This window comes from Hemiscyllium ocellatum, chromosome 24, assembly GCF_020745735.1.
Source record: "Hemiscyllium ocellatum isolate sHemOce1 chromosome 24, sHemOce1.pat.X.cur, whole genome shotgun sequence".
Lineage (NCBI taxonomy): Eukaryota > Metazoa > Chordata > Chondrichthyes > Orectolobiformes > Hemiscylliidae > Hemiscyllium > Hemiscyllium ocellatum.
In genome coordinates, this window is record NC_083424.1 from 1,441,244 (window position 1) to 1,456,669 (window position 15,426).

At 42.3% G+C, this 15,426-nt stretch overlaps 1 protein-coding gene across 1 annotated transcript in view; it reads right to left on the reverse strand.

Annotated features, from left to right (window-relative positions):
• Window positions 1–534: 534 nt before the first annotated feature.
• The window catches only part of ddx55 (DEAD (Asp-Glu-Ala-Asp) box polypeptide 55), a 35,509-nt gene continuing 20,617 nt past the window's right edge, over window positions 535–15,426 (reverse strand). Inside the window, exons 9-14 of the mRNA XM_060843315.1 lie at window positions 9,890–10,021; window positions 7,904–7,996; window positions 7,457–7,571; window positions 6,786–6,954; window positions 5,169–5,461; window positions 535–767 (exon numbers count right to left, since the gene is read on the reverse strand). Of these exons, the coding sequence (XP_060699298.1) occupies window positions 648–767; window positions 5,169–5,461; window positions 6,786–6,954; window positions 7,457–7,571; window positions 7,904–7,996; window positions 9,890–10,021 (922 nt within the window). The 3' untranslated portion in view covers window positions 535–647. The remainder of the gene's footprint in view (window positions 768–5,168; window positions 5,462–6,785; window positions 6,955–7,456; window positions 7,572–7,903; window positions 7,997–9,889; window positions 10,022–15,426) is intronic.

The following is a 15,426-nucleotide window of genomic DNA, read 5'->3' on the forward strand; positions in this document are numbered from 1 at the left end:
ATGCAATTATGACCAGATAATTTGCTTGTATTCAATTTATGGAACATAACGGGCTGGTTCACCAGCAATATCTCTCCAAAGGATCACATTTCTGACCAAGCAACAGTCCCACAGGACTTCACTATGAAAGTCAGTCTAGATTAAAGGCCCGAGTCACCCACTGGTACAGATAGTTTTCTCTCATTTTGCAAATTATTATTTCAAGTTTAGTATTTAACTCAAGTGAGCCACAAAAAGGTTAGTTTTGCTTCAAAGTATTAAATAATTCTCAAAGGCTCCTTCGGCACCACTTTCCAAACCCATAACCACTGCAAACAAGGACAGGGGGCAATAAATATGTAGGAACAGCAGGTTCTCCCTCCAGGTCATTTCCCATTGACTTGGAAATGTGTTGCTGTATCAAAATCCTGGAATTTCCTCCTGAGCAGCACAGTATGCCAACAGTGTTCAAGATGGCAACTCAATGCTACCTTCTCCAGTGTAAATGGTGTCCCAGACAACAATACCCACACCAATAATCAAGAAAAAAAATCCTTTTGTTAATGAAGCAAATTTATTTTACAAACTGTTTTTCCACAAAGTCCAGGAATAAAAGGAATTGCTTTCATAGAAAGTTGCACAGTCAATATCTTCCAGTTCATCTGCCTTCATGTTCCCAACAGCTGCTTTTCAAACTCCTCCTCATTTATTTTACCCCTTTTCAGCTTCTTCAACAATCGGGTATCATTGAGAAGTTCATCAATATTCTCGTCCTCCATGTCAGATCCCTGCAAAATGGCAGTGTAAGTATCTTGAAACATGAGGATTTGCTTTGTGACTGAAATGTAAGCATTAACCTACTAATCTCACAATGCATTGGTAGTTTATTAACTGCAAGAATAAAGTATGTTTAAAAAAAAGAAACTAAACATTTATATCCTAATTTGTTAAAAACTGTTTTGAGTGTGTGGCAGAATCCATAATTATATGATACGATGGAAAGTGATTTAATTATTAAATCAATGGGTTGGTAGTCTATTTCCACCACTTAGAAAGCCATGTGAAGAACTCTGCTTCAGAAGGCAGGGGAGGGGGTCAAAGGACATTACAGCACAGGGCCTTAAGCCCATCAAGCCTGCGGTGACAAATGAAGCCTTTCTAAACTAAAGTTTTTGCCTCTACGCGATCCATAATCCCTCTATTCCCTGTTGAATCATGTGTCTGTTAAAGTGCCTCTTGAACGTTGCTATTGTATCCTCCCACCATTTCACCCCTTCTGGGAGCGTATTCTAGCTCTTACCAACCTCTGTGCAAATCTTTCCTTTCACGTCTTCATTAAACTTAGCATGTTTTACCCTGAACCCATGTCCTCTCGTAATTGACATTTCTACCTTGGGAAAAGGACTCTGACTATCCATTCTATTCATGACTCTCAATTTTGTAAACTTCCATTGAGTCATCCCTCATTCGCCAATGTTCAAGTAAAAACAAATCAAGTTTGTTCAATCTCTCCTCGTAGCTAATACCCTACAAAAAAAGGCAACATCCTGGCAACCCTTTTCTGTGTACTCTCCAAAGCCTCATCGTTCTGGTAGTTGGCAACCGGAACTGGACACATTATTCCAAATGTGGCCAAACCAAAGTTCTATACAGCTGCAACATGACTTGCCAATTTTTATACTCTATGCCTTGACTGGTGAAGTTAAAAATCACACAACACCAGGTTATAGTCCAACAGGTTTATTTGGAAGGACTAGCTTTCGGAGTGCTACTCCTTCACCAGGTAGCTGTGGAGCAGGATCATAAAACACAATTTATAGCAAAAGATCACAGTGTTATGCAACTGAAATATATTGAACAAACCTGATAAGTCTTTTTCATGATCCGTAATGTAGGTGTTCAGTATATGAGGAGAAAGCGAGGACTGCAGATGCTGGAGATCAGAGCTGAAAATGTGTTGTTGGAAAAGCGCAGCAGGTCAGGCAGCATCCAAAGAGCAGGAGAATCGACGTTTCAGGCATGAGCCCTTCTTCAGGAATTCCTGAAGAAGGGCTCATGCCCGAAACGTCGATTCTCCTGCTCTTTGGATGCTGCCTGACCTGCTGCGCTTTTCCAGCAATACATTTTCAGTGCTGTTCAATATACAACACTGCTATAAATTGTCTTATGATCCTGCTCCAAAGCTACCTGATGAAACTAATGCTTCCAAATAAACCTGTTGAATTACAACCTGGTGTTGTGAGATTTTTAACTTTGATGAAGGGTAAGCATACATAAGCCATCTTGATTTCCTTATCCACTTGTGTTGCCACTTTCAGGAAACTGCAGATCTCTATGCCTAGATCTCTGTACATTGGTGCTGTGCAGGGTTCTACCATTTACTGTATATTTCCTGCCTGCATTAGACCTTCCAAAATGCATCATCTCTCATTTGTCCATATTAAACTTTGTCATTTCTCTGCTCAAGTGTCCTGCCTATCTAATCCTAACGTATCCTCTAGCAATCCTCCTCGACCATAAGATATTGGATGTAGGTTTACTCGCTGAGCTGAAAGGTTCATTTCCAGGCGTTTCATTACCTTACTAGGTAACATCTTCAGTGGACCTCATGCGAAGCAATGCTGAAAATTCCTGCTTTCTATTTCTATGTTTGGGTTGGTGATATTATTTCCTGTGGTGAAGTAACTTCCTGTTCCTTTTCTCAGGGGGTCTAACTATGTGTTTGTTGATGGAGTTCCGGTTGGAATGCCATGCTTCTAGGAATTCTCCTTTTTTTGGCTTGTCCTAGGATGGAGGTATTGTCCCAGTCAAAGTGTCCTTCCTCATGTGTGTGTGAGGATACTAGTGTGAGAGGGTCATATCTTTTTGTGGCTAGTCGGTGTTCATGTATCCTGGTGGCTAGTTTTCTGCCTGTTTGTCCAATGTAGTGTTTGTTACACATTATTGCACAGTATTTTGTAAATGACGTTAGTTTTGCTCGTTGTCTGTATAGCGTCTTTCAATGAACTTGGGGGAACAAAACGTTTGGAAATAAACCTTTCAACTCATTGAGCAAACCTACTTCCAAAACCTCAACCTGAACTACAGATTTTCCCAAAGCTCACTAAGACCATAAGATATAAGAGCAGGTTTAAGCCATTCAGCCCTTTTGGTCGTAGTCTCTCCAACGAATGGAAACATCTCCATGTCGAACATCTCTGTACCGTATTCTGTAAGTTTCAATCAGATACCCCCTCATCCTCCTAAATTAGTGAGCACAGACCCACAGTCTTCAACTGTTCCTCATATGGCAAACCCTTCATCCCTGGAATCATTCTTGTAAATCTCCTCTGGAACCCCAAGATTGGAAACTGCTCACAATATTCGAAATGCGGATTGACAGCCTCAGCATTACATCTCTGCTCTCGTATTCTAGCTCTTGAAATAAATTGCTAATATTGCATCTGCCTTCCAAACTGCCAACTGAACCTGCATGTTGACCTTAAGAGAATCCTGAACTAGAACTCCCAAGTTTCTTTGTGCCTCTGATTTCTGAAGCCTTTCCTCATCAAAAATAATCTACGTCTCTCTTTATGCTACCAAAATGCATAATCTGTCAACTTCTCACATTGTCTTCCATCTGCCACTTCTTTGCCCTCCTCTGTTCCAGTCCTTCTGCTACTTCCCTGCTTCCTCAATATTACCTGTCCCCATGTCACTAAACACAATTCCTTCAATCTCTGTCACATCCAAATTTATTAATCAGTCCACCAACATTTTCCTGAAAGTCATTAACGAAGACAAACAATAGGAGTCCGCATTGATCCCTGTGGAACACGACTGGTCACAGATCTCCAGTCAGAAAAACACTCACCAGCCACCATTTCCTTCTCTTTTGTGAATACAGATGCAAAATATTTGTTAAGGATCTCATTCACATTCTCTGGCTCTGCGCACAAATTCTGTCTTCTATCGAGTGAACCTACTCTTTCCTTAGCTATATGCTTGCTTTTTATATATGTATAAAATGCCTTGGGATTTACATCTTGTTTACCAAAGACATTTCATGACTCCTTAATTCCTTATATGAGGTCTTTCCTGCTATTTTGTATTCTTCAAGGACTCTGTAGTTTCCTAAACCTTTCATATGCCTCCTTTTTCATAGAATCGTAGAATCCCTACAGGGTGGAAACAGGCCATTTGGCCCCACAAGTCCACAGTGACCCTCCGAAGAGTATCCCACCCAGACCCATTCCCCAACTTATTACTCTACATTTCCCTGACTAATACACCTAACCTGCACATCTCTGAACACAATGGGCAATTTAACTTGGTCAATTCACCTAACCTGCACATCTTTGGACTGTGGGAGGAAACCCATACAGACATGGGGAACATGTGCAAACTCCACATACTCAGTTGAGGCTGGAATCAAATCTGGGTCCCTGGCACTGAGATGCAGCAGTGCTAACCACTAAGCCACCGTACCATCCAAAGTTCCTGAATCTTGCTACTCTTATCTTTCATTTTCATAGGAACATGTTGGTCCTAAACTCCTTTAAATGATTCCAACATGCCAGATTTTATTCCCCAGTTCCTGCCTAATATTGTGGTAGTTGGCCTTTCCCCAAGGACTACTCATATCCTGATCTTTAGGTAACATAAAACTTACAGGTCATTAAATATTTTTTAAGGCAAAGGTAGACTGATGCTTATTAGGAAGGGGAATCAAAGATTATCGGGGGTTAGATGGAAATGTGAAGCATAGACAGATTGCTCATGATCTTATTGGATGGTGGAGCAGGCTTAAGGGGTAGAATGGTCTACCCTTCTCCCATTGGCAGGGCAGTTCACAAGTAGTAGTGAATACTGCTGGCTCCATGATCTGATAATGATATTTAATGGTGCAGCTGGGAGATCTGGCTTCTGGTACCTGAAAGGCAATTTTTCTGGCCACATTTTCCGAAATATTCTGCTACTTTCAACTTTCAGTAGACAGAACTCATCACGAGTTAAAAGAAGTTTACTGAGAAGCATTTCAGCATTGCAAGATTCCTGGAAAACCCTTCACACTGTTAGCCTTTCAATAATTTGAATCAATAGGTTAGAAATTGTCTACATTACAGTTGGCAGACAATCTGTCACTTAAAGAAATATAAAAAACTTGAGACACATCAGCCATCACTCCCCTCCTGTCGACTCCAACCCACCTCATCTCGCTTCCTTTTGTCTGCTTGTTTTTTTCTCTTGTCTTTTTTTGTTTTCTGCTTTGACCAGGGTTTGTTTCTCACAAATTTCTTCTTCCCTTCATTTTGTTGTCTGTCCTGTTGTTGCTTTGCTAACATCTTCTGCCTCTGCTTTTCTCTGTTTTTGTCTCTGTATTGGATGGAGTTTGTGTCAATGTTCTCAGGGATAAAATCAGGAAAACTTTTTCCTCTCAACTCTGGCATCGTGGGAAGTTTAAGCAATCCAAAGCCCCTAGCAACAGCTGCAAAATCCAGATCTGCAAAACAAACCATCGCAGAAATCATTACAGGAGGTTTCCTTCCTGCAGACAAAGAGAATTAATTTACAAAATGACAAACACAAAATGAGTGGACAAAATTTGCAAATGGTGTTTAATGAGAGCAAGTACGAGGTCATCCATTCTAGATCCAGAGAAAAGCAAATTGATATCTTTTCCCAGTGGTGAGAAACCAAAACCAAATGTGGAGAAGCAAATCAGTTTGGGTGTCCCAAATACAGATATTACAGGCCTCAGGTATTTTTTTTAAAAAATCAGAAAAGCTAATTGAATGGCCATGACCTGATGTGGGATGGAATAAAAAGGCATCAGTCGTTCGGCTTCCAACTGGAATAATTTTCTTCAGTTTCTGACTCTGTCCCAGGCAGGGTTATCTTAGTGGGGTTCAGTAATTCATCAGATTCTTGCCTAAACTGGTTAAATTATGAAGACACTGCATAGACTAGGCTTATAATTATTCAGCTATATAAGATTAAGAGTTGAGAAAATGTGTTTTAAGCTGTGAAAGGATCTGATAGAGTTAGACAGAAGCTATTTCTGCTGATGGGGCAACTTCAGAACGAAATGGGCAGAACCTTGAACTCCAAGCTCGGCCATTCAGGAATGAAATCTGACAAAGGATACTGGAAATTCTGGGTGTGCCCTCTTCAGGGGTAGGTGTGGACTTGATAGCCAAATGGCCTGTTTCCGCACTGTGAAATTCCATTCTATGATTAGACTCTGAGCTCCAGAATTTTACTGAATTCAAATCTGCCATGGCAAGTTTCAAATCCAAGTCCCCAGAATATTGCCTGGGTATCTGGATTTATAAAGTCAGAAGGCACATAACACCAGGTTATAGCCCAACAGGTTTATTTGAAATCACAAGCTTTTGGAGCGTTGCTCCTTCATCAGGTGAAGTCACTTCTCTGATGAAGGAGGAGCGCTCCAAAACCTTGTGATTTCAAATAAATCTGTTGGAGTATAACCTGGTGTTATGTGAATTCTGACTTTGTCCACTGCAGTCCAACACTGGCGTCTCTACATCTGGATTAATATTTGACTGATAATACCATTAGCCCATCACCTCCCCTGCATTCTAATTTCACCTTCTTATTTTGAAAACAAAGATCAAGAAATAGCATAAAACACGCACTTCTTTTTAAAAAAACCATTAAAGTGCTCTCTTCTTCATAAGTAACAAGTTTGTACGCAGAGTTTGTACGCAGAGTCCTGGTGTTAGCTCTTCAGTGAGCTGAAGAGATCCACCATTTATATCACCAGCCCATAAAAACATCTGATTCTGATCTTGCTATCCACTTACCTTTTATGCGGAATATCAAACTGCACTCATGTTTAGCATAAGACTGAATGAAAGATACAAATGCCTTCATCCCTTTTTCAAAGATGGCTCGATCAGACACAGCCAACTTCTTTAACTTTGGGAGGACATCAGCAGAATCCTTCAGCAGTTTTATCTCCTCTATTGGACACTGATGAGGGAACAAACACATTTCAATAAATTAAGAGAGGACAGAGGTTTATGATCTATAACAAAAACTCATCACTGCTCAATTAAGATACAACTGCTAGCACCCTGGTATTCGAACAAATTGAACTCGTATACAGTAAATCATCCTGAAGTGTGGATGTTGCTAAGTATCTGATTTTGGAATACCAAAGGTTTATGTAATAAACCAGTTTCAATGTAGTGACTCAACTTCAAATTGTAACCTTCTAAAGTTTCCACAAGTTTCTACTTTTAAGAAGATACACCATTGCTAGATCACAACTTTGGGTAATGGGTTTTAACAGAATAGGCCCCTGCTAGAAATACTGGTGATGATTCCTGAACAAACTTCCAGCATACAGTGTACACAAAGTATGCAACATCACTGGCACACCCTCAAGCGGGTGCATTAGTTTACACAGACTTAGAACGGAGTGAGGTTGGAAGAGAAGTCACGCAGTTATTTTTTAAATAAGCAGATATACTTTCTGATTAATGGAGAGGAAGTTGACATAGGCCATCTCCATAGGAAGCAGGAATACAAGGGCATTGCCATGGTGACCAATACGAGCTGTCCGTCCACAACGATGGATAAAAGCACTAAAAATAAACAAAAACAATACAAATTAAATACTGCTCAACTCTAACAGCAGCCACTCAACTCACAAGTTACTGAATGCAGACATCTAGTTGATTAACATCTGCGGGTTATTTTTCCAGCAATGTAACAATGTCACTCATGCTACTTCCCTCTCAAAGTCCCCAAACTGCATTCCATTCACCAACTAAAAGCCACATTTAAATATTGCTTCCATCAACTAAAGTATTACTTTAAATACAGTGGACCAATTTCCCTTCCGTTTATAGAATTGTTTTCCATTTAACAGTTTATTCTGCCCTTTGGAGCTAACAAAGTGAGGGAGTAAAAGTACCTGGCACTACTTGGAGGGTCATATTGCAGAACCCAGTCAACCTCAGGAATGTCTATACCACGAGCCATGACATCAGTGCAAACCAAAATACCACTGTGAAGGGAAGAAAAAGATTGCTTAGTACAATGTTCAGTCAGTGCAGAACAGGATGCAAAAACTACAAAAGGGTGCAGTGCCCTGCATGTACCAGAGTAGTCCATGTTTAGAGTGATCAGCAGGACATCCACTGACGGATTTGAGAAGATGCACTTATAATGGTAATATCACTGGACTAGTAATCCAGAATCCCAGGTTTATGTTCTGAAGACATGGCTTTGAGTGCCACTATAGCAGAAGGTTAAAATTTGAATTCAACAATAATCTGTCTTTTAAAAAAGTCTCGTCTAATGGCTGTCGATTGTTGTAAAAACCTACGTACTTCACTAATGTTCTTTAAGGAAGGAAATCTTTGCCTGGCCTATAAATGGATCCAGACTCTCAACAATGTGGTTAACTCTTAACCGCCCTCTGGGCAGTAGGGATGGGGACAATTAATACTGGGCCTAGCCATGGGGCAGTCATATCCCATAAACAAATAAAAAAAGTTTAGGATAAGAAGTGATAATTTTAGTAAACACGCTTGTCCCATAAACATTTATCATTGCTGCAGGTGAAACTACATAACTCAGCATCAGGCTCAAATCAAAGCTGAAGTTTTACTGGTCCAAATGGTTCAGGTGGTTGCTGACTCAGTTATACAATTTTTGTCAGCAAAAGTGGGGACTGCAGATGCTGGAAATCAGAATCTAGATTAGAATGGTGCTGGAAAAGCACAGCAGGTCAGGCAGTATCCGGGGAGGAAAACAGACATTTCGGGCAAAAGCCCTTAATTAGGAATAGAGGCTTCCAGGGTGGAGAGAGAAATGGAAGGGGGATGGGGCTGGGGAGAAGACAGCAAAGAGTACATTAGGTGGATGGGGGTGGGGATGGAGGTGATAGGTCAGAGAGGAGGGCGGAGCGGCTAGGTGGGAAGGAAGATTGGCCGGTAGAACCGGTCATGAGGATGGTGCTGAGCTGGGGTAAGGTGGGGGGAGGGGAAAATGAGGAAACTGGTGAAGTCCACACTGATGCTCTAGAGTTGAAGTGTTCCGAGGTGGAAGATGAAGTGTTCTTCCTCCAAGTGTTGGTTGGTGGGAGAGTGGCAGTGGAGGAGGTCCAGGACCTGCATGTCCTCAGCAGAGTGGGAGGGGGACTTGAAATGGGCCACTGGGCGGTGGGGTTGATTGGTGTGGGTGTCCTGGAGATGTTCCCTAAAGCGCTCTGTGAGAAGGCGTCCAGTCTCCCCAATGTAGAGGGGACCGCATCGGGAGCAACGGATATAATAAATGACATTGATGGATGTGCAGGTGGAACTTTGATGGATGTGGAAGGCTCCTTTGGGGCCTTGGATGGAGGTGAGGGAGGAGGTGTGGGTGCAGGTTTTGCAATTCCTGCGATGGCAGGGGAAGGTGCCAGGATGGGAGGGTGGGTTGTAGGGGAGCGTGGACCTGACCAGGTAGTCACGGGGGGAATGGTCTTCATGGAAAGCAGTGGGGAGGGAAATATATCCCTGGTGGTGGGGTCTGTTTGGAGGTGGCGGAAATGTCAGCGGATGATGCAGTTTATGCGAAGGTTGATAGAGTAGAAAGTTCTGACTTATCACCTTCTTCCCCACCCCCATCCACCCACTGTACTATTTGCTACCTTCCCCCACTCTTCTGTCTGACCTCTCATCTTCATCCCCACCCCACCCAACTATTGTACATTTTGCTACCTTCTCTTCATACCTTCCACCCCCCCCACCCCCACATTTATCTCTTAACCCTGAAGGCTCCCTGCTTTCAGTCCTGATAAAGAGCTTTTGCCCAAAATGTCAATTTTCCTACCTTTCGGATGCTGCCTACCCGCTGTGCTTTTACAACACCACTCTAATCTATACAATTTTTGTGCTCAAATAAAAATCCTTACCTTTGAAGTTGTCGAAACGCAGTAAATATTTTGTTCCGTCTGTGCTTCATTTTCCCATGGATACACATTACTTGTACATTTTTCACAAAGACATCCAATGCAGCCCCATAATATTCCACACATGCACACGTACTGAAACAAAGAGGAACTGCAATTAAACTCTGCAATAAAGGACTGAACAAAGAAGTAAGAAGCATTTCTCGGAGAGATCCAAGATGACGGCGACTCAGCAAGTCTGAGTCTATAGTGCTCCTCCCAAGACCTAGGCAAAGTGGGCCACCCTCCCCCACCACACTCACCAAATCAACGAAAAATAGTTTTTGTTTAATGTAATTAGTGGCTTAGTACTAAATTTATACAGTTCAGTCTCCTGTAAAAATGACTAAAGGGAAGGGAGCCCACAGCTCTCAGCAGGCAGGAGCCCCTCTCCAGCTGCAGCAGAGGAGTCTTCAGCCGCCCCGGGGGGACTTACCTACTGTGGCGAGCCTTGCGGAAGTAATCTCCAAACTCGACGCGAAGATCGATGCTTTCATAGAAGAGTCCCGAAGTCGGTGGAATTCACTCTCGGCCGCACTACAAAAGCACGGCCGAGACATCAAAGAAATTGAATGCCGAGTCGAAGGGGCGGAGCTAAAGGCCGCGACCTCCGAGGCTGTTGCAGAATCGGCCATGGATTGAGTCCGGATTCTCGAGCAGCAAGTCCGGACCTCAGAGAACCAGACTGACGACCTCGAGAATTGAGGTCGCCGAAAAAGTATTCGTTTGCTGGGCCTTCCCGAATGGGAAGAAAGCGGCCAGCTTACAAGGTTCCTTGAACAGTGACTTCCGCAGCTATTGAATCTGAAGGCTGGATCAGGCCAGGTTAGGGTAGAATGGGCCCACCGGGTCGCAATACGTGGGCCCAGCTCCAACCAGCGTCCCCATCCGGTCCTGTTCCAGCTGCAGAGCTATAAGGTGAGGCAGACGCTTTTGGAAGCCTCCAGAAATCTTGGGAGAGATCTACAAGCCATGACTCAGATGATCCAAGATTATGTTATTTCAGGACTTTTCCTCAGTTTTGGTTCGAAAGAGGAAGGCATTTAGAGTCATAGAGATGTACAGCACGGAAACAAACCCTTCGGTCCAACCCGTCCATGCTGACCAGATATCCCAACCCAATCTAGTCCCACCTGCCAGCACCCGGCCCATATCCCTCCAAACCCTTCCTATTCATATACCCATCCAAATGCCTCTTAAATGTTGCAAATTGTACCAGCCTCCACCACATCCTTTGGCAGCTCATTCCATACACGTATCATCCTATGCGTGAAAATGTTGCCCCTTAGGTCTCTTTTATATCTTTCCCCTCTCACCCTAAACCTATGCTCTCTAGTTATGGACTCCCCAACCCCAGGGAAAAGACTCTGCCTATTTATCCTATCCATGCCCCTCATAATTTTGTAAACCTCTATAAGGTCACCCCTCAGCCTCCGACGGTCCAAGGAAAACAGCCCCAGCCTGTTCAGCCTCCCCCTGTAGCTCAGATCCTCCAACCCTGGCAACATCCTTTGTGTTTAAGGGATTTAAACATTCAATACTCCTTGTGCTCCCCAGCTATACTACACTTTAGCCATGAAGGGTCCATGTATAACTTCGGATCACTGGAGAAGATCAAGGAACTTTTGGACTCTTTTAGACAAACTATAAGAGTTAATTGATGTTGTTTTGCCCTATCCCCACCCCGGTCTACCCCCCACTCCCTTTATTTTCTTTCATTATCTTACTGTTTAATATTATCTCCATGGGGTGGGAAGAAGGACTTATTTATTCATCCTTTACTTAGCGATTTCCTTTACCCTTTTTTTTAATATATAGGCCAGGGGGTCTAGTTAATGTAGATGGGGGGGGAAGGTGGCTACCTTACATTATTTTATCTTTGTCCTTGGGAGCGGGGTTGTTTTCCCCTGTTATTTTGTATTAATATATTTAATTATCATTTGCTGAGACTGTAATTTTATAGTCATATATGTTCACATATGGTATTAACATCACCAAAAATATCCAGGTGTTGGTGTGGGGGGTGGGGGGAGATAGGGTACTCACCGTTAGTTCTAGTTCAGTAGTATACTTGAATTTACTTTATCCTATTGTGGAGTGCCTGGATCAAGGGTGGAGCACTGGTTGGGAGAGGTTATGATGGATATTTTGGAAATGAAGTGATGCCCCCGGGAATAAGGGAAAGATCTCCACTTAAATAAATTTTATACTTTTTTTTACTATTTAGAAATTTTTTTTTATTATATTGGTCTGAATGTACAAAAGAGCTTTTATTTTAGTGAATTTTATATACTCTATGCTCGGGATGTTTTGGATAAATACGGGTTTTGTTGTGATCTGATGTTAACACATTCTGAGCATGTATATCACTGCTCAGTTTATGTGTTATCAGTTGGATTTTTTTTTCTCTTGAATAATGTAAGAATTTTAATGACATACTCTGGTTAGTTGTAGGTTAGATGAGTAGTTAGTTGAGTTTTGTCTTTTTTTTCTCGGTATTTCTGTTTTCTTGTTTGATAGATTTTGGTTATCATTTATTTAAAATTTAACTGTTTTAAAAAAAAGCATTTCTCAAACCATTCAGATTGCTGGAGCTTGAACTTCAAAGCAACTGAGAATTGATGAGCAAACCCATTAGATAATGAAAAACAGAAACAGTCATTATCATTGAACCTTCCACTTCAATATGAAACATTCCATGTCTCTGAACTTTACCTTTTATGTTAGCTACAGAGTGGGTTGAGAATCAAAGTGCATGATCATTTTACATCCTTAGTTTCTTCAGTAAATATCTTGGAGTGAAACATATGTATCTATATTGCTTGTGAGGTGTCTTTAACTAGAATACTGGGAAGTCCGTGATTTACTAAAGAAATTGTATCTCTTGTTAAGTAGAATAGGGAGGCTTATGTGATGTTGAAACGAGATGGTTCAGATAAGGCGATGTAGAGTTACAGATTAGCTAGGAGGGATTGAAAGAGAGAGTTATGAAGAGCAAAGAGGGGTCACGAGCAGTCGTTGGCAGGAAGAATAAAGGAGAACCCTTTATGTGAAGAATAAATGGATGACGATGGTAGGAACTGGGCCTGTCAAAGACAGAAGTGGAATGTTGTGTGTAAACCCTGTGACAATCAGAGAGATGCTAAACAAATAGAGTCATAGAGATGTACAGCACGGAAACAGACCCTTCGGTCCAACCCGTCCATGCCGACCAGATATCCCAACCCAATCTAGTCCCACCTGCCAGCACCCGGCTCATATCCCTCCAAACCCTTCCTATTCAGATACACAACCAGATGCCTTTGAAATGTTGCAATTGTACTAGTCTCCACCAATTCCTCTGGCAGCTCATTCCATACACGTACCACCCTCTGTGTGAAAACGTTGCCCTTAGGTCTCTTTTATATCTTTGCCCTCTTACCCTAAACCTATGCCCTCTATTTCTGGACTCCCCAGCCCCAGGGAAAGGACTTTGTCTATTTATCGTATCCATGACCCTCAATTTTGTAAACCTCTAGAAGGTCACCCCTCAGCCTCCAACGCTCCAGGGAAAACAGCCCCAGCCTGTTCAACCTCTCCCTGTAGCTCAAATCCTCCAACCCTGGCAACATCCTTGTAAATCTTTTCTGAACCATTTCAAGTTTCACAACATCTTTCCGACAGGAAGAAGGAGACCAGAATTGCACGCAATATTCCAACAGTGGCCTAACCAATGTCCTGTACAGCCGCAATATGACCTCCCAACTCCTGTAATCAATACTCTAACCAATAAAAGAAAGCATACCAAACCCCTTCTTCACTATCCTAACTGCCTGCGACTCCACTTTCAAGGAGTATGAACCTGCACTCCAAGGTCTCTTTGTTCAGCAACACTCCTAGGACCTTACCATTAAGTGTATAAGTCCTGCTAAGATTTGCTTTCCCAAAATGCTGCACCTTGCATTTATCTGAATTAAACTCCATCTGACCAAGATCCTGTTGTAATCTGAGGTAACCCTCTTCACTGTCCACTACACTTCCAATCTTGGTGTCATCTGCAAACTTACTAACTGTACCTCTTATGCTCGCATCCAAATCATTTATGTAAATGACAAAAAAATAGAGGCCCCAGCATTGATCCTTGTGGTATTCCAGTGGTCACAGGCCTCCAGTCTGAATAACAACCCTCCACCACCATCCTCTATCTTCTACTTTTGAGCCAGTTCTGTATCCAAATGGCTAGTTCTCCCTGTATTCTGTGAGATCTAACCTTGCTAACCAGTCTCCCAAGGGGAACCTTGTCAAATGCCTTACTGAAGTCCAAAAAGATCACATCTACCGCTCTGCCCTCATCAATCCTTTTTGTTACTTCTCCAAAAAACTCAATCAAGTTTGTGAGACATGCTTTCCCACACACAAAGCCACATTGGCTATCCCTAATCAGTCCTTGCCTTTCCAAATACTCGCCTGTCTCCACGGCGCAATTAATCAGTACGTTGGTGGTTCGAGACCATCCAGGGATGCAGAGGAATATTTCACATCTGTTTTCACTCAGGTAAAGGAGAATATCATAGAAGAGAATACTGACATATGGGCTGCTAGACTAGAAAGGATCGAGGTTAGAAAGGAGGTGGTGTTATCCATTCTAGAAGATGTGAAAGTAGGTAAGTCCTCTGGTCTAGATGGGATTTTTCTGAGCATTCTCTGGGAAGCTAGGGAGTAGACAGCAGAGTCTTTGGCCTTGAGCTTTGTGTTGTCATTGTTGTTTAGCACCAGAGGATTGGTGGATTGCAAATGTTCAAGAAGGGCAGCAGAGATGACCCAGGTAATTATAGACCAGTGAGCCTTACATCTGTTATAGGAAGAGTTTTGGAAAGGATTATAAGAGATAAGATTTATAATCATCTAGCAATCAGCAATTTGATTTCAGATAGTCAACATGGTTTCGTCAAGGTCAGGTCATGTCTCACAAACCTCATCGAGGTTTTTTGAGAAGGTGACAAAGCATGTAGATGAGGGTAAGGCAGTTGACGTGGTGTACATGAACTTCAGTAAAGCCTTTGATAAGCTTCCACATGGTAGGCTGTTGGAGAAAATGCAGAAGCATGGGATCGAGGGTGGTTTAGCAGTTTGGATTAGAAACTGGCTTTCTGGAAGAAGGCAGTGAGCGGTGGTTGATGGAAAATATTCAGCCTGGAGTCCGGTTACGAGTGGTCTGCCACAACGATCTGTTTTGGGACCACTGCTGTTTGTCAGTTTTATAAATGACTTAGACGCAAGTACAGGTGGATGGATTAGTAAGTTTGCAGACAACACTAAAGTTGGTGGAGTAGTGGACAGTTTAGAAGAATGTTGTAGGGAGACTTGGATAACCTGCAGAATTGGGGAGAGGTAGCAAATCAATGCAGATAAATGTGAGGTGATTCACTTTGAGAAGAATAACTGGAAGTCAGAATACTGAGTCAATGGAAAGATCTTGGAGGGATCTTGGAGTCCATGTACATAGATCCCTGAAAGTTGCC